This window comes from Rhinopithecus roxellana, chromosome 15 (genome assembly GCF_007565055.1).
Source record: "Rhinopithecus roxellana isolate Shanxi Qingling chromosome 15, ASM756505v1, whole genome shotgun sequence".
NCBI classification, from domain to species: Eukaryota; Metazoa; Chordata; class Mammalia; order Primates; family Cercopithecidae; genus Rhinopithecus; species Rhinopithecus roxellana.
The window spans coordinates 43,298,913-43,325,309 of record NC_044563.1 but is presented as its reverse complement, the minus strand read 5'-3'; the positions used below and the strand labels follow the sequence as shown (position 1 = coordinate 43,325,309).

The 26,397-nt window shown below is 38.7% G+C and overlaps 1 protein-coding gene across 2 annotated transcripts in view; it reads right to left on the bottom strand.

The window, feature by feature from the left end:
• GRM5 (glutamate metabotropic receptor 5) overlaps nt 1-26,397 on the bottom strand; it is a 582,078-nt gene that overhangs the window by 38,887 nt on the left and 516,794 nt on the right. For both annotated transcript variants that reach the window (XM_010357229.2, XM_010357228.2), the window contains exon 8: nt 20,035-20,974. In XM_010357229.2, coding sequence (XP_010355531.2) covers nt 20,035-20,974 — 940 coding nt within the window. The remainder of the gene's footprint in view (nt 1-20,034; nt 20,975-26,397) is intronic.

The following is a 26,397-nucleotide window of genomic DNA, read 5'->3' as shown; positions in this document are numbered from 1 at the left end:
ATTAAAAAAGTTTTATCTAACATCTGATTAAAAATGGGTAAATTGAGGAACAGGAAAAATTAAACGTGATTACATTTTCAGAGTGGGAAGTAGAAAAATTTGTTGCATTTAATAGAAACCTGAGAAGAAAGAAACTATTACAAATAGATTTATTTGATATAAAAAAAAGTGAGTTTTGGATGTGTTGAGGTTGAGGTGATCCCAGGTATGAAAGTGGAGCTATCTAGTTGTCATTTGTAGACTCACAACCGGAGCTCAAGGAAGACTAATACTTGAGAACTGAAAGTGTAATGATGGGATAGTTGAGTTCTCCAAAGAAGAGAACGAAAGTAGACAGAACTCAAGGACCACAGATTGACCTTAGGGAATACCCTCAGTTAGGAGATGGGAGACTGCCTCAAGTAGCCCCAAACCGTATCTTTGTGCCTGCTGTTATCTCTTGCTGGAATGCCTTCCCTACATAAGCAACTCAAACACTCCCATTATTCTAGTATTCAAGGTTATTTCCTCTATGAGTTCCTTTAATAGATCACTTGAGAGTTGAAATTCTATACCTGATTCCCTCTTTTCAGACCAACAGGCAAATATTTTTCAGTTAAAGAATAATGGAGGCTATAATAAGGCATAGCATGAAGAGCACAAGGAGTAGGCTGGCAGTCATGGGTTCACATCAGCTCAATAACAAGCTGAGCATACAGGTTTGAAAAATTATTTCACCTCTCTGAACCTCAACTTTCACAAGTATAAAAATTAGTATGCTTTTTATTTTGCAAGGCTATTGTACAATGAAATAAGATATAATATGTAATAGCACATAGTACTTTGAAGGAACTTGATAAATATGTTTTCTTTTTTAACCAGCCACCAGATATATCCCTAAGCCTACTAACTAATGGAAATATTAGAACTACAAAATGCCTTGTTGAGGGTGGGGAGGGGCAGGAGTTGGGACATAGGAGGTAAGACCAAAAAAGTGTGTCTAAATGACTGAGAAAAGGTAGAAAACTTATTTTAGCCAAAGGGCTAGAGAAAAGGATATTCCTATCCTTCTCTTGTTCATTTCTTTCATCTTTACCAAAGGAATACTGCTTGGGAGAAGAGAGTCGTTAACTCACAGAATTTTACTTGAGCCATACTTTTCTCTGATATAAAATGTTATGTTCTGAAGGAAATATGATTTGCATGTGCCAGATATGGTGCATCAAGACCACTTCTAAGCGGGAGTAATGTAAATAAAAAGACCATTTCTTGAGACAGAATTTTGAAAACAAAACTGCTTAGTTTACCTTACCATTCAGAATATTTATAGCAATTAATCAAAAACATTTCAATCAAATTTAAGTAGTAACACATGAGGCCACTAACATCACATGCAAATTTTAAAAATCCGCTGTAATCACAGCACTCAAAAATATCAATTCATTATACAAAGGGAGTGTTTTAGATGCAATTCATCAAAATTATCCAGACATAGTCTTTAATAGCTCCACAAATATACTTCAATTATTACAGAGCCAAACCATTTAATTAATCACTACAAAGCATTTCTTCCCTCAAAATAAAACACTTTAAAATATGTCATTCATAACATTACAACCTGCCAGATATAAATTTTCTTAGCATTTACCTTCTACATCTCCAGTGAGAGACATTAATATATTTTAAAAGTAGATTACTAGGCACTGGTGGACCACTTGGAAAGTTGACTTATTCTCTTGGAAAATGAACTACTATTGAGTGTTGATTCACATTAAGGGAGGAGCTAAGCCTTCACCAGAGGCTAGAGAAGTGAATCTTCGCTGGTCACCCAGCACATATTTATCAGATAACTTGCTAAAAACAAGCACCAAATTAGTTGCTGAGGGTGGAGAGAAAGAAAGCAATGTCTACAAGAAATTTACAGTCAAGCACAGGAGAAAAACATACAAATCAACGGTACAATACAACCTGATGAGTTTTATAGGAGATTCAGAGAATCTAATGGAAATACAGTTGATAAAATAAGTAGGGTTAGGAATTGGAGAGTAAGAAGGCATTTTCTAGGTAATAGAAAGGGAGATAAATTCAGGCATTAGTAGAGGCAGGAAGAATACCAAAGAAATGGCCAAGGGGGCCTGGCACAGTTGCTCATGCCTGGAACCCCAGCAATTTGGGAAACCAAGGAAGGTGGATTTCTTGAGCTCATGGGTTCAAAACCAAGTGAGGGCAACATGGTAATACTTGGCCTCCACAAAGAGTACAAAAATTAGTCAGGTGTGGTGGCATGCACCTGTGGTTCCAGTTACTTGGGAGGATCTCGTTAGCCCAGGCGATGGACGTTGCTTATGCCACTGCACTCCAGCCTGGGTGACAGAGCCATATCCTGTCTCAAAGAAAAAAAAAAAAAAAACCAAACCCCCAAAAAACAACAACAACAAAAATGTCCAAGGATTGTTGTAATTGGGAACTATTTGCAGTTTGGCACTGTGTTATAGTATGTGTTTGGAAGTTGCTTGGAGGTGCACTGGTGGTGGGGGTTCTAGGGACTTGATGTTACAGACTGGTGGGTGGATCCAAGGTTGGGAAGGCCAAGTCATCAAGGGCCAGGTCATTAAGGCTTTGTGAGCCATTTGAAAGAGTCTTAGATTTTTATATTATAAGGCATGTATACCCCTTGAAATCAATTTGAGTATTGAATAGTGTGATTATATTTTCACTTTAGGAAGATCACTCTGGTAGCTGCTGGGACAGGGTGGTGGATCAATAAGAGAGATTTAGAACATTATGTCAGCAGTTCAGACAATAGGTTATGAAGACCTGATCCATGAAGATATCAGTAAAAATGCAAAAGATAAGGTAAAATTAGTAGGAGAAATGACTGACTGGATGTGAAAGGTCAGAGCAAATAAAATGTTAAGGGTGACATAGGTTTGGGCAATTAGTTGAAATTACAGCTTTTATCCAGAGGGGAAATAGAAGAAGAAGAAGAAACTTCAATCAAGGTCTGGAGAAGTGATGATAAAATCATTACTTAATTTCTTGGTCAAAATAATATTTTCTTCTGATGACCTGATTTAAACATTAAAATTATCCAGATTGTCAAGTATGCTTAATTCTAAAAATTGACATAAGTATTTCTACTAGGTAGATACTTGAGAAATAGCTGATGAAATTCAACTGTACCTGCTACTTTCTAAAATATATGTTCCATAACAACTTTAGAAGTAGTCTTCATTTGAAGAAAGGAAATAAAAATAAAACTGATCAAAATAAATCATGTACTTCTTCTGGATCTGTCTTTAGGACACACATCCAACTCCTTGTACCAATTTAGTTCAAGTCACTGCTTGTATTATGCAGACATTTCATCTAAGAAACTTAAATGTGCCTCTTGCTTTCATGACCAAACCATATTGTCTTTAGACATTGACTGGATTATAATACAGAGGAGTACTTCAGACAGTGACTTTAAGTCTTCCAGAAAGTCCCCACTGATAAAGGAGTGGGGAAATAACAAAAGAAAACAGGGAAATGGACAGTCATTTATTCAGTTTATCAAGAGGGTTAAATAGGAAGATTCCTAACTGAAATCAAGTTGTAATGATGATAATTTCCCAAATGTCTTTCTCAATACTGACCTTTCATTGATTCCTACAAATTATTTACCAGTCTTTCAAATACAATCTTAGTGTTTATAATTTCTGGTAGCTAAGCTAATGGACTGTGGAGACAAACTGCTTGTATTTGTATTTAAAGTTCACTCCTTTCCAGATATTTGTCCTTGGGCAATTTATTTAACCTCACATGTCTCAATTTCCTTATTTATAAAATGGGGATACTAATGTTACCTGTCTCATGGGGTTGTTTTAATAGTTCAGTGAATATCTATGTGGTACTGACAGTAGTACCTGCTACTGTCAGTCTCAATTTCACATGTCTCAACTTCTTTATAAAATGGGAATAGTAATGTTACCCGTCATATGGGGTTGTTTTAATGGTTCAATGAATGTCCATGTGGTACTGACAGTAGTACCTGCTACATCATAAATGCTCATTGAAAGTTAGTCATCATTAGCCCCTATTATCCCCTTTCCACATCCTATACTCCACTTTCCCTTCTGTGGGTTCTGCCTATATAGACTTTAGCTGGAGTGTCCAAGAACTTGACTTTAAATCCTGTAATAGTTGCAAAAACAGCCTGACTTCATTCTTGGTCTCTTTTCTCATCAACCTTCCACCAGCAGACCTCAATCTCTTCATACTTGCAGTGAGCACTTACTTAGGTGTAAAACGTTGCAGACTCTGATGTATTAATTTTCCCTGCTAGTAAAAGGTTACATGCCTCTCCACAATTCCTTTTTACCCTCCAGAAATGGGGTGAGTAAGCACATGACAAGGCAGATTCAATTCTTATTCAGAAGGTCAAGCTTTAGAGAAATTCATACATTTTAGTAGATTTTAGAGCTAAAGTTCTTAACCTCAACAGTTGAATTCAAACCTTAGTTTAGCCACTCACTGCCTTGGGTAAGTTTCTTTCCCTCTCCACACTTCAGTGTCCACATCAGTATAGGGGTCTAATAAACTTTTCTTACAGGGTTATTGTAAGAAGTGAATTAGATTAAACACATGGGCACATGGTCCATCACCATTCAATGGAAGATCATGGTAGTTTGATTCTGAAGAATAAACACTGGAAGCAGAACTCATTGAAATGTAAAGGCATTTTCACTGTCAAAAGTGAGTGGTAGGAGGATATTTAGGCAAGGCTCCTCCTATGGTATGTGAGGCATATGTTTTAAAATCTAGCATCAACATTCTAGGAAACAATTGATTTTTTCCAACTTTTAAATGCCACTTTTTTTTTTTTTTGAGTCAGGATCTTTGTTGCCCAGGCTAGAGTGCAGTGGCATGACCATAGCTCATTGTTGCCTCAAACTCCTGGGCTCAAGTGATTCTCCCACCTCAGCCTCCTGAGTAACTGGTATGATAGCTGTCTGTTGCCACATCAAGTTATTTTGTTTAATTTTTTTGTAGCGATGGGGTCTTGCTATGTCATGCAGGCCAGTCTTGATCCTGGCCTCAAGTGATTATTTCATATTGGGCTCCCAACATGCTACGATTACAAGCATAAGCCATCGTGGCTGGACTGTTATATCATTTTTATGGGTATAGAAATATGATATCAATGATAATCAGCAAACCAAGAGATGAAATATAGAAATTTGTATTAGGAATCTTCTTCAGTTGGTCCATCTGGGAATCAGCACCTCTACTGTTACCATTGCTTCTGCAAAAGTTTGTCTCTGCTGCTTACATTGAGCTCTCTGTGCAAACCCACAGTGGTAGTCTTTGATTATTGTTTCACAAGCTGAGTGCATCTTGGGCAGAAAAGCTCTCTCACTGGAATTGCCCAAAGAACTTTGCCTGCCACTTAATGGCCAGGAAAGGGACCTGGTTGGCTGACTGCTGCGGGCCAGGTTAGGGGTTGAGGGGGGAAGAAAAGGAGGAGGAAAAGAGTCCATAGACTGTTGACACACAAGGTCTGATTCTTCTCTAGCATTACTGAGGATGGTCAGATATGCCCCAGAGTTTTAAGACTGTCTGCTCCTTTCAGCCCACAACTCGTAGTCTGTCTGGCACTATTCTCCCTGGAGATACAGTCACAAAGCAGTGTCTGTACAGTGAATGCAATTAAACAAAAGCCTCTAAAAATTTCCAAGGGGAAATTAGATAACATGTGCTTTGATGTAGGGATTTGGAGTTTGAAGGTGAAAAAGACAGCCAAGACATCAGAAGTCTGCATTTGCTTAGCTCCAGTTCAGCACATTAGCATTCTGCTAATGTGTCTTTTTTTTTTTTTTCACTAAAGTCAATTTGCTCAGTTTTCCTCAAGTACCATCAGACGTTTTAAACATTCTTTAGATTAAAACAAGTTCTGAAGTTGGACTTCTGTTGTGAGTGAATGATGAAATCAGTTTTTCTTGTGTTTTCATTAGTTAATCAATGAAAGGGAAAAGTGTTTGCTAGTCCATTTGGGCTAGAACATTTGGTTCTCATTTTGCTATGCCGGCAAGTCCTAGCTCTATGCATGGAAGAGAAAAGTCTACTTTTGTTCTGGTCCATTCTCCAGCAATAAGCTGCACACTCAGCTGTATACAGTGGCTGGATAGTTCCTGTGAGATATGCCCACAGTTCACTCAGAGCTCCTGTGTCCTCTCATTTTCCTCTGATGTTTCTTCTGTGCCTTTTCTGCATTGTCATAACGTGTCCGCCTGAGTCAAAGCACACTGTCTGGTTAGCCTGACTCTCACTAATGGGCCAAGTGTGGTCCTGCTCTCTTCATCTTCTAATCAAGACTCCAGCGGGATCCAGAGTAAAGTGAACAGGCCACAGCACAGGGGAAAGTTAAGATGGATGGCATAGCACAGCAGCAGCTTGTTTATCCCAAGGAATATAAATAGGGGGAATTGGTAGGGCTTGCTCTCATTTTTACCCCTTGTGTTACCACGACAGGTGATCTCTGGTAGAAGATACGTGTTGGCGGAAAAATACAGTGACTTTCTGTGTGATACGTATGACCACAGTAAAACCTTGTAAGATGTCATGAAACCTCACAGGAGTTTTGGGTAGGGAAGATCAAAATCTCCTCTCCCTTTGTGTAATTCAAGATAGTCTACCTTTTAAGGAGTGTTGTGGTTAGGAAAGGATCATTCATCTGGGTTCCAGATCTTATGAAGGGTGTATTACTTTTCTATTGCTGCTTTAAAAGTTGACCACAAATTTAGTGGCTTTAAGGCAAAAGAAATTATTATCTTACAGTTCTGGAGATCATAAGGCTGAAATGGCTTTCACTGAGTTAAAATCATGGTGTCAGTAGGGCTACGTTCCTTTCTGGAGGCTGTAGGGGACAATTCATTTCCTTGTATTTTTCAGCTTCTAGAGGCTGCTTACATTCCTTGGCTTCTATACCCTTCCTCCACATTTAAAACCAGCAGAGTAGCACTTCCAAATGTCTCTCTGACTCTGGCACCTGGCTTCCCTCTTGTAATACCTTTGTGATCACATTGGGCCCACTGGATAAGCCAGGATCATCTTTCCTTAACATAATTGCACCTGAAAGTCCCTTTTGCCATGTAAGATAACATATTCACAGGTTCCAGGGAATAGCATGTGACCATATTTGGGGGCCATCATCTGGCTACTAAAGAGGACTTCCAGGTTGATATTATTCTATCCTATTACGTCCCTTGTTTTATTCATGCTATTGAAGATGTAATGAGATTTTTAAATTTAATTTAGCTTTTGTTTTTACAGAATTCTATATGGTGATGCTGAGATACTAGCCAACTTATATCCCAAGTTCTTTTCTAATTCCCTGTTAATTAACTGTGTTCCTGCATCTGGCACTGATGCAGTTGTTTGTTTGGACTTGAATGTAGGGGAATGGCAAATAGTCTTTTGGATTGGACATGGTCTTCTAGTGAGGTGAAAAGGTGTTCCCCTCAGTCAGAAGTGGAGAAGCTGGATAAACACTTTTAGCATAAATCTCTGAGACTGCTATGGAATTTACCAGATGGGCAGAGTGGAGATTATACTTAATAACCCAACCAATAGCAAGCCTCTTATAATAACAGTGTTATTATCTTACCCTCAGGTGGGCCAGCAATGTCCTAGAGTTTAATGAATCTGCAAAACAAAAGTTTGAATATGGAGCAAACAGGAAGGAGGGAACAATTACCCACTTGACATATCCTCTTGAAAGCTTACCAATCATGGTATTGTGGAAAGAACATGCTGTTTGGACTCAGACAACCTTGGATTTCAGGACCATTTGTGTCCCTTACCAGCTATGTAATCTTAAATCACTTAACCTCTCTCAGCTTCAAGTTTCTCACTTTTAAAACAGAGTTAATAATAATAATATCTGACTCATATCACTGTTGTGAGCTTAGAATATGTAAGTCCATGGTTCTCAAAGTGAATCTATATTGTAATTCCTAACCCAGGAATGTCATCATTACTTGGAAGCTCCTTAGCAAAGCAATCTCTCTGGCCCTACCCCAGACCAACTGGATCAGAAACTCTGGGTTGGGAAGCCTTATTCCATAAAATAGTAGTATGTAAAACACATGGAAAAGTGTCTCACATGACTGCGACTTAACAAATGCTGATCGTAATTATTCTTTTCACTGGGAGCCTCATTATATTCACCATGCTTTTTGCTTTTCAGTTACTGTTTGTTTTGGAAGAGCATGGCCAATGACTGATTTATGTTTGTTTACCAAGTTATGGTTTCTCTTTTTTCTCAAACTAAAAAGTCACATAAATGAAAGAAAACAGCATTATTAGTTTGTATTTCTGGCTGTGCCATTTTAACTCAGCAGAGGGGGAGTCACGCACTCTGGCAACTTCTTTTATCCAGAATGTGCTGTCGTGATGCCACAGAGCAAGGCTAGGCAGAAAGCTTATGCACTTGAGAGATGCTGTGACTATTTTCTTCAATTTTTTTTTAAACTTTTTGACTAAATATACATGAAAAACATAAGCACACACATGCCTCACCAAATACAGCTTCATATTATGTGATGCATAAAATTTATTGCAGTGATTCATCATTTAGTTTCTACGTAATTAAGTACAGATGGATCCACATGTTCTGGGCCAAGTTAAAAATCATATTTTTTATGAAGAACCATAAATGCACTGCCAAACCACAACAGGAATGAGAAAGATGACTAAAACTCACAAACCACCTTTAAACCCTGAGGAAAGTTTGACTTCTAGAAAAGCAGTTAAGCAGAAACTTATTAACTTGTCACTGAAGGATGTAATGAAAATTTGGAGCGCCATGGATCCCCAGGATAGAGCAATGATTTCCTAGTAATTCAGGCAGGATTCCTGAAGTCAAATATTTCCATGTCAGTAGCTTTCTAAAGAATAAAGTCATGTAACCTACTCTTAGATTGTCACCAGAACTGTCTATTAGGTGGGGTCATGAGGTGACCCCCAGATTAGTGAAAAGAAAACTCACATTTCATGGATCTGAACTGTGGGACACATTCTTTTTTTTTTTTTTTTTTTGAGATGGAGTCTTGCTCTGTCACCTAGGCTGGAGTGCAATGGTGCGATCTTGGCTCACTTCAATCTCCACTTCCTGGGTTTAAGCAATTCTCCTGACTTAGCCTCCCAAGTAGCTGGGATTACAGGTGCCCACCACCATGCCCAGCTAATTTTTGTATTTTTGGTAGAGACGGAGTTTCACCACGTTGGTCAGGTTGGTCTTAAACTCCTGACCTCGTGATCTGCCCACCTCAGCCTCCCAAAGTGCTAGGATTACAGGAGTGAGCCACCATGTGTGACCCTGTGGGATACATTCTGTATTATGTTCACAGTGGCCCTTTGAGCACAATACAGAGTGAAATAAATATTTTTGCCCTTGTTTTCTAGAGGCTCTGAGGACTTAAATGCTTAGTCTAGGGTCCTGGCTTGTAAATGTCAAAGTCAGGATTAGAATGCATGTCTTTGCTGACAAGGCTCACTTCCCTATACCACATTACTTCTGTCAAGTTATGACATGAGAGACACCGACAGCTACCTTGTTCCATCAGGGTCACTTGGACTGATTTGCCTATATACCCCAAAAGAAAAACACACACAAAAAATGTTGCCTTTAGGGTTATTTCTCTGAGACTAAAAATCTGTGTCAAAACGTGTGGCAGAAATACATTCATCATGACCTTATTTATCAACAGTAACAAGAATGAGATACATGCTTGATTAAATAAATCCACCAGTAAAGCAATGTTGGAATGAAAAAGAGCTTTGAAGACATATAGACCTGCTTTTGAATCCTAAATTTTGGTTCTACCACCTATCAGTTCACTAACTAAAGGCTGCTAGGCCTCTATGTGCTTCTGTCACTAATTTTTCTTTATATATGGATAGGCGATGATAGTTTCTATTTTAAAATACTATGTGAAGATCCAAGGAGATAACAGACAAAAGTACTTAACACAGTATCTGTCATAAAGTAGTCGCTCAGTAAGTGTTTACTGCATAAAGGATGAAGCAAGCCATTATAAATTCTTATCATCATAGCACAGATTAATTTATCTGTTATCTAGCAGAGAGGAAGGGAAGTTTTGATTGTGTATGGTGTGTGGAAACATCAGGTTGGTGCTGGGGAGGTAGCCATGAGTATTATGGAATTGGATGTCTAAAGTGGGTGTTAAGAAGGGAAAAGAGGGAACTGAAAGGAAATTGGGAGAGCTGGAAGGTGGTTGGCTGATGGTTCCTTGAGGCTAAGCTTATAAGGAAACAATAGAGGATCTTCCTCTGCCTATTCCCTGTCAGCCTCATCTACTGTTACCTGCTGACACACATTTTACATGCTTGTGATTCCCTGCACACACCATGTTGTTTCATACTTCTGGGCTGTTGCTCCTGTTATTTCCCAGTACAGTGTATTCCGCGGTTTTCACGTGGCTTAATCATCTTTTTTTTTTTTTCAATACTTTAAGTTCTGGGGTACATGTGCAGAACGTGTAGGTTTGTTACATAGGTATACACGTGCCATGGTGGTTTGCTGCACCCATCAACCCATCACCTACATTAGGTATTTCTCCTAATGAGATTCTCCTTTGAGATTCAACTCAAGTGTCACCTTTCCAGAAACCTTCAAATTGGACTCAGTTCACTCTTCAGTGACTTCTGATTTCTCTGTGCATTTTTCTTCCTCATCACTTCATACTCTAAAACATTGAATTGTGTATGAATTGATCTTCCCCACTACTCTGTGACCTTCTCCAAAGGGCAGGCTTTGTGTCTTGTTTATCTTTATTCTCCCAGAACTCAGCAATGTACCCTGTATATAATGATTATTCTAAAGACACTGGTTGAATTACACTGGACTAAACCAAGCTAGGAAGCATAAGGATCCTTTGCCTATTTCATGAAATTTCACTTCAGATTAGGCACTCCCTCCAAAGAAAAGTAATTATATCAGTGTTTGTGATTCAGCACTTGGTGATTTATGGCCAGGTGAGTTTGTAAATACAGCCCCACATTCGAACCATGGCCAATCCCAGCTTGCTGTTCTCACTGCTTTTGGGAGCTGTCATTCCAGTCAGTGTTTCTGCAGTTCCTCATTCATTGTTGTTATCCAAAGTAAGCAACTGTTGAATGCCATTGTGCTAAGGGATAGGTGGGATTTGGAAAAGGGTTGCAATTTCTGCTATTGAGATTTCACAGGTTGTACTCCTGTAATTTTGTTCTCAGGGGAGAGAGTGGGAAAGGGTTAGATGACTTGAAACATTGACCCGCTGGAGGGCAGATCACGAGGTTAAGAGATCGAGACCATCCTGGACAACATGGTGAAACCCCGTCTCTACTAAAAATACAAAAATTAGCTGGGTGTGGTGGCGGGCGTCTGTAGTCCCAGCAGCTTGGGAGGCTGAGGCAGGAGAATCGCTTGAAACTGGGAGGTGGAGGTTGCAGTGAGCTGAGATCATGCCACTGTACTACAGCCTGGCAACAGAGTGAGACTCTGTCTCAAAACAAAAACAAACAAAAAACAAAAAACACAACAACAAAATAGCATAATTCTCAAAGTATATTTATAAAGTTCTATTTTTTATAAGTTTGTGGGACTTCTTGGAGGGAAAAATTAGTAAACAGAAGCAGATTTAAAATGTGGTTTATAAAAAGCGAATAACTTTGTAACTAAAAATATTATACAAAAAAGTAGTGTGTCTTCATAATTCCTGTAAAATATTATAAATAATAAGTCAGTCAGATTTTATTCTCATAAACAAAATCTGTATAGATATTTGAAAATCACCACCAAATTTCAGGCAGTTCTTAAGGGTTAACTTATCTCAGAGGTTTTTGTGTACTCTATTCACAATCAAATTAGGTTCATGGTTTGTTCACGATATGATGGAATCAAAAGTATGCAGTACAATAAAGATTCAGGGAGCAGTTTTCAAGGAAATTCCTTAGCAGGGAGTTCTACTCCTCACTCATTAATCTCAGTTTTTCCTCAGTTAGAGCCGCCATGTTTGTCGTAAGGACTGGAATGGGGAACACAGCTTAACAGTTACCTAAGTGGGCTATGAAGCTAGCTTCCTTTTATTCTAATCCTTCCTCTTCTACTTACTGTCTAAATGGGGAAGTAAATAGCTTCTGTTTGCTTCAGTTTCCTCATGTGTACAATAAATGAGGTAATAATGCCTACCCCATAGACTGTTTCGGATATAAAAAGATTCATTACATTTAAGGGGTTTAGAGCAGTGCCTAGGACTTAGCAAGTACTCAATAAATATAATTACTCCCTAACTTCAGCCTTTCTTGTTCACTGGCAAATGCCAGTGCAGCTGAGCCATCAATAGTTATTTATCCATGTATTCATTCATTTAACAAATATTTTTTGAGTATTGAGTATGTGATTGGCACTGTGCAGGGTGCAAATGATACAGAAAATGAGTAAGATACAGCTTCTCTCTTTAATAAGTTCATGGTATAGTGTGTGTGTGTGTGTGTGTGTGTGGCAGGACTAGAGATGATGGTATAAAAAAGTATTTCAATTAAACAGACAATTCTAACATGGGATGATAAATGTTCTAGCGAGAAGCACGTGGCTCATTTGGATCATAAGGTGGGGAACTGAATGCAGTCTCAGAGGGCCAGGACAGGCTTTCCAGCAGAATTGATATCTAAGATGAGTATGAGTTGGCCAAGTGAGAGTTGGGGGTGAGGTGGGGTAGGTGTATTTCATACCAAAGTAGCTGCCTCTCTAGAGGCCCTAGAGCAAGGAAATTGTATAAGGATCAGTGTGGAAAGTCAGGCAGAGGGTGGCCAGAAGCAAGGCTAGGCAAGGGTGAAGGAGTCAGATGAGCAACGGCCTTTCCTATTATGCAAAATAAATTTGGGTCTATCCTGTCCTACTCAGTGGAGAAGCTCTGAAGTCTTCTAAACAGGGTTTAAAACACTTAGATAGTTTCTCTTGTTTGAATTAGTATCTTTTAAACATTATTTCTAATTCCTGACAGAATTTACTCCTTCTACCTTTGGGTCCCTCTGTTTCTTTGTAGGCTCCTATCATGGCACTGTATTGCTTTATTGAACTTACTGTTTCTAATCCTGCCTTCCCTGGGAGACTGAGGGCTTCTCAAAAATTGTTTTTTATCTATCTCTGTATCGCTAGGATCTGGAACAGTTATTGATGCTGCTGAGTAGGCATTCAATGGAAGCTTGATTTAAAACAAACAAAAGTTGATTTAGAAAGAAAGCATTTTTTTTCTTATATTTTTAGGACAAAGCATTCTCAGATAAAATCTGGCCATCAAGTCAACAAAGTGAGTAATCTTGTTCACTCTGAAGGCAGTGTGAGCGCCATGAGGTGCTGCCCAACAGATCTCTAATCCACCTGTCCTTCTATATGTTCTTTATTAATCACTGCTGGGCAAGCACTGTGCTAGGCACCAAGGGAGATATAAATACACTGAAGACAGCATCATATAGTTGTGAAAATGTTACTTATGTACACAAAACAAACCCTATATCCTGAGGGCCTAGCACAGTGCTGGTATTGCTCAGTCCTCAGTCAATGTCTGTGAATAAATAACAAGTGAATAAAGGGTGAGGGATATGTGTGAAATGTATGATATACATAATAAATGCTCCAAGAGTCCAGATGAGGGAAAATCTGTGAGCTGGGTAAATCTGATAGGGTCTGATTGAGGTGTCCTAGCCTTAGAAGATAAGTAGGATCTGGAGGGATAGAAGGAAAAGGTGGAGGACTCTAAGGAAAGAGAAATAGCATGAACATCACTTCATGCAGACTAATAATGCCTGAGGGATATAAAAGCCATTGGAAATTATGAAAGCTCTGATAACAATTGGGGTATACTGGAATTCACACAAATGAACCAGTTTTCTAGGCATATTGTAATTTGGCCAGTGAATGTGGGGAGACCAGCAGTTGCTTTAGCAGACAGCCAATGTGGGCCCTCATGACAATGCTAATTAAAGCAAAGTTAATTAGTTAATTAAAACAGAAGTGGCAAATGGCAGTTTCTAAATTCCAGTTAAAGGTGGAGGCAACACTAATGATTCTGCCACCTGAGTAGAATCCCAAGGGAGGGTTTTGCCTTCTGAGAAAATTTGTAACTAAGAGCTATAGGTCTCTGTCATCAATTTAGCCATGAAAAGGCCCGTTGCATTTTAGAACCCCAGTTCCATGTGCCTGGAAATTCTGAATCTTGCAGAGCTAGAACTTTAGATTCATCAGATTCAATGCTTTATTTAGGTCAGAACTGGCCTTGTGTTCATTTGTCAATTTGCAGCTGAAGCGAAGGCCTTAAACGGAAGCCTGGCATTATCTGCTTGACAATGATTTGATGCTGCACCATGTTGTGCTGGAAATTAGTGTCTAGAACCAAAATGTTAATCACAGGGACCTCTATACATTGATGGCATAAATAGCATGTTTCCATATAAAAAAATCCGTAGTGACTCATTTCCATTTAAATAAAAATCTCCCTTTGCTATTTCAGTGAATTGAATGACTGACTCCGAGCACTTTTCTATTTGTGCTCTAGGTTGAGCTAATTTAACTTCACAGAAAATTGCTGGATCTGTTAGAATTACCTCTGTCGTCTCCTTAGGTGCTCAGAGAGTTCAAAGTGATTCTTTCTCCGTGATGAGAGGTGGAAATTTGCTTCGTCTAGCCCCCTTCTCACTAAAGATATGAACTACTCTTCAGGCCCCATAAACATGCCTTCTTTTGGGTCTATGATGATGTTTTCCAAAGTAAGTTCTTTGGAGCATCAGTTCTTCAGAATGTTAGGAGGTTTACTTGGAAAAAAAATGGTCTTGTGTATACGTTTGCAAAATGATTAGAAAAAGTCAACAAATGGATGATAGGTTTCTACAGTGCAAGACTTCTCAGTGTTTATCTCCAATAAGAGAATAGAATTTTGTCACCTTTTTGACCAAATAATTTCTTTTTCATGGAGCTATTTAATTTTTCAAAGAATACACTAAATTTCCAAAGAAAACAGTCCATATATGCTCAGCTCTAGTAATCATCAGCTAAGACCTTAATTTAAAAACTGCTGCATTACTCATTAGTCATGAGGCAGTAGGCAAGTCTTCTCACTGTGCAGGACCTCAAATTCCTCATCTGAAAAATGGGAGGATTGTTGCTTCAACTTGCAGTATTTTGTGACAGTTAGAAATGTTGGACTAGTTATACATCTGAAAAGTTCTGTAAGGTGGCAGAACATAGTAGGTAGGTAATAAATGAACCATTTCGAGGGACTACTCTGATTTGAAACTTTTTTCCAATCTCCTACTTCATGCTCCACTTCATCTTACTTCCTTCCTCTTCTTTTCCCTCTTCTCTGTTCCACTGCTCTTCCTTCTATGACAACTACCACCGTGACTATTACTAGGTGCTAACATTTTAGGCACTGTGCACTGGATTGTCTAACAAACACCTGATACCCCCTTTTCTCTTTCCACTTCCATATTCTGTTATATTAGATAGTTTGGGCCAGTGTGACACAAAGGCAATTCTTATGGGACTCTGAGAAGACTTTTGTTTTCCTTAATGAAAGTACACAACGTATGGAACCATGACAACTATATTACAACCATTAGTAAAAGGCCTAGAGAATGGCAGACATGTTTGCCTTTGCATCACTGAACCAACACCTGAAGCAATCCCCCTCCACAATTTTGATAACACGAGTAAATGAACCCCAAAGAGTATAAGTGTTTGAAAATAGGCTTTCTACTACTTGCAGACACAATTCTAAAAGGTTGAGGTAGTATTTATTGAATACTTTCTACATGCTGGTACTAAACACTTAATGCATATTACCTCATTTACTACTCAAAATAGGAATTATTATCTACCATTTTACAGTTGAGAAAACAGACAAAAGTACCTTATTCAAATTCATAGCTGAATTGAAATCCAGGTGTGGTTCCAAAGCCAGAACTCTAAACTAGTATGCTGTCTTTGCATTTTCCATCTCTGTACATACACCTTTCCAGGAGCCTGTCCTAACCTTCAGAGACATAGTTACCATAACCATAGATATTATTATATTCTTCATCTTGAGGTACACAATTAGTATCCTTTTTAAGATAGAGAGCCCTTACCATCTGCCATTCCATGTGGAAGGGACACACACAGACCCCATCCAGAAATAGAGGGCATACCCAGTCTCAGATTATAGTAGCCTGTTTCTTCATACACCAGACAGAGAACAGCAGAACAGGGCTGGGCCCAGTATGGTAGATGCTTCTCCACCAAAGACCTACATCCAGAGATTTAATTTACCTATTTAAGCCCACCTGACATCCCAAGAGGTGGGCTCAATGGCATATTAAAATTTTCACACCTGAGAAGCACAACTCATGGAAGTGATTTCGAAGAACACGTAAAAATATTAGAAACACCTGAATTTATTTGTTTCCCATTAGTTAAGTTGAAGTGTGGCAAACCATGTGTTATACACTGGCTTTTATAAAACTAATTATCAAATGGGAGCTGAATCCCTGCATAAAAGACTATATCCTACGATGTAATAAATGTGCTAAACATCTTAATTTTGTATCACAGAGAAGAAATATTTAGTTTTGGAGCTCACGGAAGCTATAGAGGAAAAGAATTTTAGTTTGCATCTCTTTCTAATGACTGTGGGTTAAAAAGGAGAGCAGATATCAGATGCATGTGATACAAAAGAATTACAGCTTTCCCTGCGCCTTTTTCTTATCCATATCAAAAGCAGGTTCTAGCTTGAATATTAGGGTTGATGGTAAAAAAAAGGAGTCTCCATATAATGAGACTGTAGCCTGTCTCAGCTATAATCACATAGACAGATCAAGATTTGCCAAGATTGCAGAAAGAAGACCAAACACTTGCCAAAGGTCTCTCCTTACCCTCTTTCAGATTCTAACATCCAAATGCACAGATTGCAAAACTGTAAATAACTACATGGCCCTGTAGGAAAAAAAAGTTAAAAGATTGCAACAAAAATCTTTAGAATTTCTGTTTTCTAGTGGTTGGCACTATCAGTAAAATTTGTTGCTTTTGTTTGTCCCTTTGTTTATTAAATATTTATTGAACGTTACTAGAGAAACATTATAACTACAGCAAAGCATGGGATCAGTGATCCAATTCTAGAGCGGAGACTGATGACCACAGGAGTGAGAGAGATATCTGTAATGTAGGGCACTGTTGTCTTAATCTTATAAAAATTAATAGGACAACTAGGGAGTAAGAGTGTGCACATTTGAAGACAAGCAAAAAAGTACCTACCACATTACTACCATCCCAAATTCATTCAACAAACATATCAAAAATCATTATTGAGCACTTCTGTGTGTCAAGCACCCTTCAAGGTAGTAGTAGGTATTGGAGGCACAGTGATGAGCAAGGTAAAGAAGACCTCCACCCCTAAGGAGCTTGCTCTGCTTAAATTGGAACGTAGGATGTGCTATACAGAATGGCTAGGAGCTGGACAACATAAAGATCAAGATGCCCTGGAAAACTCAGACTGTATAATCAATGTCTCCATAGGTTTGTGCTGCCATTTATAATGCTCTCTTTGTTATTAAGATCATCCAGATTGTGTATGTGGTACAGTAACTTTCACGAGTAAAAGAAGACTGACAATGGTTAACTTAGTTAATCCAATACTTAAGTTAATCAAATACTAAAGAAGTGCTTACTGTGTGGCAGACACTATACACATGTTAACTTATTCATTTCTCACAACCAGTCCCTGAAGAATGCATTTCTTTATCTCCATTTTTCAGAGGAAGATATCAAGGCATAGAGAGGTTAAGTGAATTTGCCTAAGGTTCTGCACCTGGTAAGTGATGCTGCCGGTGCTCTCTAGCACTATACTGTGCTACCTTCAATAAAGTGCCTACTATTTGCCAGCCTTTATACATATCATCTCCTTCACTTTTTACAATCCAGTTTGTCAGATGGTAAAAATAACGTACAGAGAGGCCGGGCGCGGTGGCTCAAGCCTGTAATCCCAGCACTTTGGGAGGCCGAGACGGGCGGATCATGAGGTCAGGAGATTGAGACCATCCTGGCTAATACGATGAAACCCCGTCTCTACTAAAAAATACAAAAAACTAGCCGGGCGACGAGGCGGGCGCCTGTAGTCCCAGCTACTCGGGAGGCTGAGACAGGAGAATGGCGTGAACCCGGGAGGCGGAGCTTGCAGTGAGCTGAGAGCCGGCCACTGCACTCCAGCCTGGGTGGCAGAGCAAGACTCCGTCTCAAAAAAAAAAAAAAAAAAAAAAAAAAAAAAAATAACGTACAGAGAGACGAAGTAGCAGTGCTGTTGTTCAAACCCAAAACAATCTGACTAGGCAGCCAGTGTTCTCTGCCACCACTCCCATGCTGTCTCTCTAAGGAGCTTTCTCTAGTGAGTTTTTTAGGTGATCAGACATAGACTCACAATTCCCTCCCTCCATCAATATGCTTGTTTTATATACTCGTCTTTCCTGGAAGATTCTGTTTACAGATTGGACTTGAAGAAAAGCTGATAAAACAAAAGTTTGAAAAATAAATTTTCTTAGCCAAAAGGAAAGGCTGATCTTGCAGAAATTTCAGACAAAGAATGGTTCGTAGAGGAGTCAGGAAGGCAGTTGGAAAATAGGCCAGCAGGTTAGATATATGAAAGGCCTGCTGTGTACAGACCATGACATCGCCAGGATTTATTGAAGAAGAAGACACGAATTACAGTTTAATTGAATGTCTTGTACAATATACGTAGAAAGAGATTAGAAGTGTAAAGCAAGTAGAAAAGAGTTGAAAGAAGTAAGGGTACAAGTTAATAATGTAAACGAATTGGACCTTGTGGATAAAATTCAACTCTCCTCTGAGTTATTTTCAAACCTCAGCAGACACAGTATCTTTACCATCATAACAAGTCATGCTTTGAAGATTTAGGGCTGACAGAAAAGTAGGACTTTATGCAGGCTAAGTGATGGTATAGGAGAATAGTTCAAGCAATGTTATTTAGATATGTAGCTTCCATTTGAAAGCTACGTATCTTCCATGTATTTAGGTTTTAGAAATACCGTTAAATTTCAGAAGAGTTAGCAGGGCTGATGTCCTGACCAGCTCTTTTGATGTGTGCTTCTTAGATAGAGGCGATCCTTAGTCCCAATGATCAACAATAGGTGCTGCCTTTTTGGTACTTCAACATTTTTCCCAAGCCACTGATAACATGATCTTGTCTTTTGAAGTGCTTTGGGATCATTTATCACATAAGAAAGTTCCTAACATGGGGGTAAAACATTGGCTTTTGGCGCTAGATTCTTTTCAGATTGAAATGCTCAAATAACTACTACCTGTGATATTGAACTTGGAGTGAGATGAGACTATAGGCAAAAAAGAATTGGGAAACTGGTTGTTTTAATACGCAAAGTCACTTAGTTGTTTTGTCCTTTTCAGCTGCTTAGACATCTCCCAAAGATTTCATCTTGCCCATTAAGAACTAAAATATAAATCTTACATTCTTGTGCCTCTATTGGATGGACATTTAAGCACTCTTCTGGCTTGAAAAAGGTTTAGGCACATGCAAGTGCAGTCCGATGTGTTGAGTTCTTGGCATTCTGCTCTCAGTATAATCTTTGTTAGTAATATATTTTTACTCTGTTCTGGTGAGCTAGAATTTAACCCACAATGTAACTCTGTCCCCTCAGAACTCGAGGGCCCTTGCCTTGGCTTTATGACCTAACTCTGCTCTGTCTCACCTCTCAACCTTACTCCCCATATGCTGTAACTCTGGTTTATTAGAGATTTCGACTTCCATGTTTCTAGACTTGGCCTAAGTAACTGGACCCACATCCCATTAACCCCATAAATACCATTTTATGAGAAGGTCCATGCCCTAAGGCACCCTGCCTCCCATGGTTTCATTTACTCAGATTTCTCCCATTTAAAAGACCCAGGAAACACATGCCTCTGCTTCAGCTGTAGGGGCCAGCGCCCCTCTAAGCCCCCACAACTTTTACCTTAAGGTTTCCCCAGAGGAGCCCCTTCTCTTCCACAGGTTGACTAGGCTGCTGGATCTGCTGGCTGCGGAGGATGACTTGCCATCCCCTACATGCATGCGTACCACAGTAGATGTGGTGAAGGCGCTGCGCACATTTCTCTCTGGTTTGGCCAGGATGATGTACACCTTCGGCACAAACATGCAGCCTAGGGCCACTGTGGCACTGAGGCTGACCGAGAAACACATGGTGATGATTTTGTAGTTGCTGCCAAAGTAGATTGGTACAAAAGCTAGCCATATAATGCAGGTCGTGTACATTGTGAAGGCGATATACTTGGCCTCGTTGAAGTTAGCTGGAACATTTCTGGTCTTGAATGCATAGAAGGTGCAGCTCAAAATCAGCAATCCATTGTATCCAAGTGGAGTGACAACTCCTAGGTTAGTGGTGTTACAGATCAGGTAGACTTCTCGAATGCTTGGGTAGTCATGCATTATGTCAGGAGGCTCCATTATAAAGAGGGCAACAATGATGCCCAACTGGATGCATATGAGAATGAAAGCAATCACTAGCTGGGCACAGGCACTCATGAATCTGGGCTTTTTGGTACAGATCTTCTTCTTGCTGCCAGCCAGGATCCTTGCAATACGGTTGGTCTTTGTTACAAGGGCTGAGTAGCTCATGGCTGGGGAGAGACCAATGCCAATTCTCTGAAGGTAGCAGTAAATCTGTTTGGGCTTTGCAATGAGGCAGAAGGTACATAAGTAGCCCAGGCAGATGCCAGCAAGGATAATGTAACAGAGTTCCCTGCTTGAGGACTTGACTACTGGTGTATCCCGGTAAATGATGAAGACTGCAGTAACAAACAGGGTGGCTAGGAGGCCAAGGCAGGCAAACACCACAGCTGCAATGGGTTCAGGGTCACCCCATCGAAGATACTGTACTGGAATCAAATCACAACCTGCAGAGACACAAACACATATTGTAAAGGAGGAAGAGATGTTGACTTGGGTCACATATCCCTAAGCTATAAGCAACTGTTTATGACCATTTCAGTTTGTTCCCCATCTCTACCTTTCTAATATCAGAATCTCATGCTACTCATTGTTTTATGTATTCATTTAGAAAATTTTAATGATGATATTACTGAACACATACATGGTCTGTGATAGGAACTATTCTAGGTTCTGAAACGAAATAATGAAGAACATGTTTCCTGCCCTCATAAAAAAAAATCAGTGGCCTTTTAAACAATTATAACTGTGATAAGGTTCATGAAGAGGTATAATATGGGTTCCTAAGCAGTCTCTGGAAGCAGCAAAGACCTCCTACAATAGGAATTATCAAATAAATGTGTTGGTTTGATGGAGTTGGGAATTTCATAGGCTTGACAAACTTACAGTTAAACTATGTTAACTGTAAGGAAGAGAGTCATGAAAGGAAGCCATTGTGTGACAGTGTAACAAGTGGCCTAAGATGAGGCTGGGAAGTAGGCAGGAAGGGGATCTTGGAGTTTAGAGAGTCCTAGATCAGTAGGAAGTTATTCTGAGGATCTATGTAGAGCAACGACAGGATCAGATGTGTGTGTGTGTGTCTGTTTTAAACATTTCTTTGGTTGCTATGTGGGTTTTGGATGAGATAAAGGTGTGGACACATTTAAGACTTATTTTAGAGCCATATAGAGTGTTTGAATGAATGTGGGAGTGTGTGAAAAGTGAAAAAGGTCTGAAATATGACCAACACTAGTAAAGAAATTTCAGAGAATCTTGTGGTTTAGATGTTTTAGAAGATTCTGTTATAAAAAAAGGAGGATATTCATTTTTATAAGAAAACCGACCCCAAAGGCAAACAATTGGCAGGCCAGGGAAGTGCACCACTCTCAAAATCATTCCTTATTTATGACATGCAGTTTTTAAATTATTTCTTGATTATGTAGCAGAAAAGCAGCTATAGAATATAGCATCATTTGGATTATCTGTCCTTTGCAATTTTTTAGGACAGTGGTTCTCGAAGTTGGCTACACACTAGAATCACCAAGAATACACACACACACACAGACACACATACACACACACACACACACACACACACACACACACACACACACACACATATATAAAATCCTGAGACCTGGGTGTCCCATTGGTTGAGCTTCTGACTTAATTTGTCTGAGTGTTACCTGGGCGTCAGGATTTTTTAACAATACTGTAAGTGCTTCTAATGTGCAACCACAGTTGAGAACCATTGTTCTAGGAGGATCATTGTTGTCAGTTCGACTTTTAAAGAAAATAGAATTGAGATAGCTTCACTGAGTAACTAGGAAAGGAGGCAAGTAATCTGGAGCATTGGACATTTGAGAAATATAGCAGAAATGACTAATTTCATGTCAATATCTATTCTTCCCTTCATTCTCAGGAACAGACCTCTAATATCATTTGCGATGGTAAAGGCATCAGTTACAATACTACATTTTTCATCAACCATTGCTGTGAAATGTGGCATATGAGTAGTAGGTTTTAACCAATAACATGTAAACAGAGGATTCCTAAAAGTAAAGTGACTCATGGTAGAAAGTAACATATTTCCCTTATTTACTTTCTTCTTCTGCTGTCTGGCATATAAACCTGATGGCTAGAACTCCAGCAGTTGTTTTGGACTTTAAGGTAACTTGAAGGACAGAACATGTGTTCTGGGTTTGGAAGAGAAAAATAGTTGGGGCTCCACTCCCTGAGAACCATGAACCCCCCACTACCTGTGGACTATGTATATCCACATCTTCTTTGTTTAAGCTTCCTTTATTTATTTTTTTATTGATCTATGTGGGGAAACCAAATCCTTACTGATAAGGAGTAAAGTTTCCTGTTAACTTGTCCTGTCCCATGATCAAGGGTGTTGCAGTCAGTGGCTTTGAATATCAATGGTTACTGGGAGGTAGGGGAGGCAACAACAGGTAATGACAGCAAGGAAGCATGTAGTTCTTTCAAAATATGCCTAAGGGAAGCTTCGTTGTAGAAAGGGAAGGGAAGGGAAGAAGGAAGGGAAAGAGAAGTGGAAGGGGAAGGGGAAAGGGAATGAAGGGGAAGGAGAAAGGAAGGAGAAGGGAAGGGGAAAGGGAGGGGAAGGGGAAGGGGAAATGGAAGGAAAGGGAAGGGAAGAAGGAAGGGAAAGAGAAGTGGAAGGGGAAGGGGAAAGGGAATGAAGGGGAAGGGGGAAGGAAGAAAATGGAAAGGGGAAAGGGAGGGAAAGGGGAAGGGGAAATGGAAGGGAAGGGAATTCTTCTTCCCCTTATTTCTGCACTGCTGCTGTTTTGTTTTAAGATGTCGCATTTCAGATAGTACTATTAGTACTATAAATAAAGTCATAATGGGTTTAATAGGAGTTATGAGCTAGCCTGGGATTCTCAGCACATTTTGCAAAATGTTTCTATGGGAAAATGTATTCTTACTCTAAATAATTGTGTATTTAATATCGAAACAAAGGGCTTTAAATTTTAAAAAATTGTGGATAGCTCAGACTAAATACAACTAAATGCAAAACATTTGTGTTATATGGCCTCATTAAGTATAAAAATACATATCTCATTGCTAATTAATATACCTATATCCATATTTCTAGTCATCTACATTCTCATGTGCTTCCTATACAGTTGGAATTCGACCTCTGATACTTCAGTATGCCATAGAGTTTAGGCTTATATTTACAAGTTTGCTCCTTGGAGAGACTGTTTTACAAAAGAAAGTATTAATCATATATATATATATATATATATATATATATATATATATATATATATTTTTTTTTTTTTTTTTTTTTTTTTTTTTTTTTTTTTTTTTTTGAGACATAGCCTCGCTTTGTCGCCCAGGCTAGAGTGCAGTGGTGTGATCTTGGCTCACTGCAACCTCTGCCTCCTGAGTTCAAGCGATTCTTGTGCCTCAGCTGCCTGAGTAGCTGGGATCATAGGCACGTCCAGCTAATTTTTTTATATTTTTAGTAGAGACGGGGTTTCACCATGTTGGCCAGGCTGGTCGAACTCCTTGCTTCAAGTGATCCACCTGCCTCAGCCTCTCAAAGTGCTGGGATTACGGGCATGAACCACCATGTCTATCCCATTCCTATCTTTATTATTTCATAATAGTTCGTTTATAGCAATGATTTAACAATAAAATTTATTAAATATATAAAGGTCTGTTTCTACTGCTAGGTCATAAGCTACTAATGTCTATAGCAATTTACTTATATAAGAAATGTTATGTTTGTATATAGGGCAGTAATCTTTTCATTACCTAAAAGAATGAGCTGGAAAAAGTAATTAAACACTTCAGTTTTACCCCATTTTTTCCTACTGTTCTGCTAAATCTTAATTATTTCTTAATGTAATTAACAGTTTAATTTATAAACACTTTGCATAGAATAACATTTACTATTTTTATCAGATATATTTTTGAACTCTCATGTTCAGCTTATTAACATCTGTGTGAAACTAAAGAAAACTCGTTAGGTATATGTGTTAAAAGTGTACATGAGGCTTGCCTCTAATGTGATGTAATTATTTTCACAAATTTATCAGAATTTATATATTTAAATAAATGTTTCTTTTATTTAATGTAAACCATTTAGAAAGTCTTACATTTAGTTTGATGCCGCCATTGCAAAAAATACTGTTGTAACTGTTCTCTAAGAATAGCAAATTGGACTCTGATTAAAGGGTTATAATCACTGAATCTTAGGATTGAATAAGATCTTAGAGTTTCCAAACAATGGATGTGTATCACAATCACTTGGGGAGCCTACAAAACTATAACTCATGAGTCTAAACTCAGAAGATTTTGAGTCAGTACATTGTGGTGGGGCAAAGGAATCTTATTTTGAATAAGCGACTTCAGTGATGCTCTATTAGTCTTTGGTGCTTGGTTTGCAATTCAGCCTTAGAGATTATCAAGCCAAATTCTTACCCATTGTGCAAATACTTTATATGATAACTCCAAGACGTACTCATCCTAACCTTACTTAAGGCTTTTTATAAAATATATCGTCTCAAGGGCAGGACTGGTGGTGGCGGTGGGGAGATAGATTGAAAAGGCAGGAAGCTGTGATGGCAAGCGGAGACTGTAAATGAAGAAATCAGTCAGAAGACTATCACAAGGAGACAGAGGTGACAAAGACAAAAACTAAGTCACTGTATTAGAGAAAACAATTAGTTGGTAAAGACATTTAAGAACTGGAATTGAAAGAAATTATGAAGAAGATAGAAGAATCAAGAAGAAAATCTTTGTAGCTGATAGCAGTACTGTTAACTAAGATGAGGGCTTAGGAAGCAAAGGGTCACATTTCATGGGAGTCTGACCTAGTGAGCTTTGAAAAGCTATCAGTGTGGAAGTTACGGCTTTAGGAATATCTGTTTATAGAAGCTGAAAATAAGAGACGTGGAAATAAACACAATCAGTGAGGAAATTCTTAGATGTGGATGAGAGCAGAGCCTAGCAGTCTGGTGTAACACCAATACTAAGGAATGAGAGAGGGAGATAATATGTTAGGGAAGATGTAACATTAGACAGAAGGAAGGAAGTGTATCAGAAGCCAAAGGAAAGTGTTAAGTGGATGGCCCACCACAGTCCCCTCTAACAATATCAGTTCTGTTTTACTTCTTAAAATTCTTACCCAAATAGCTTGCACAAAGCTTCAAGTTTCAGGTTCACAGGTATCTCCTCTGACATTAGATAATTATATGTTTTTTTCCCTTCACTAGTATTAGATTTATTTGTTTTGCATAAGGAATGTTATACTAACATGAAACAAAGTCTACCAAATCTCAGAATCTTGGAATAATGCTAACCTGATTATGATATAAATTTAAATTCTCAGTGATAACTACCCCTACTATGTGCACTGTTGTACAAATATCTGTGTAGTTATTGTTTCTAACTTCCTTATTTTCTTCTAATCACTGGGCATTTTTTCCATCAGTGGTTTTATTTTTTATCCTTGTTTCAACCTTACTGTAATGGCAAGTTACTGGAAGTGAATCTAGAGGATACCTAAGAGTCTAAAGTGCATATAATGTATAGTTTTATTATGAGTTAAATCAATTTAGCATATAGTATTATATTTTGAATTAAATAATCTTGATCATGTGAGTGAAATTCCTTCCTAACAAGCATATTGCAGTTTCTCTGGTTCTCAGAAAATGCACAATATTATATTATTTTCTAGAAATGCAGATTAAACATGGATTGGAAAACTGCGGTCCATTTTCTGATAACATCTATTTAGGTAGCTATTCACTTTTCATTTTTCTTCCCTTTTATACTTGATTCATAACTCTGTGGTTCTCTTGTATAATCCATCGTTTCATAGCTTGAACTGACATACATTGAAAATACCAGT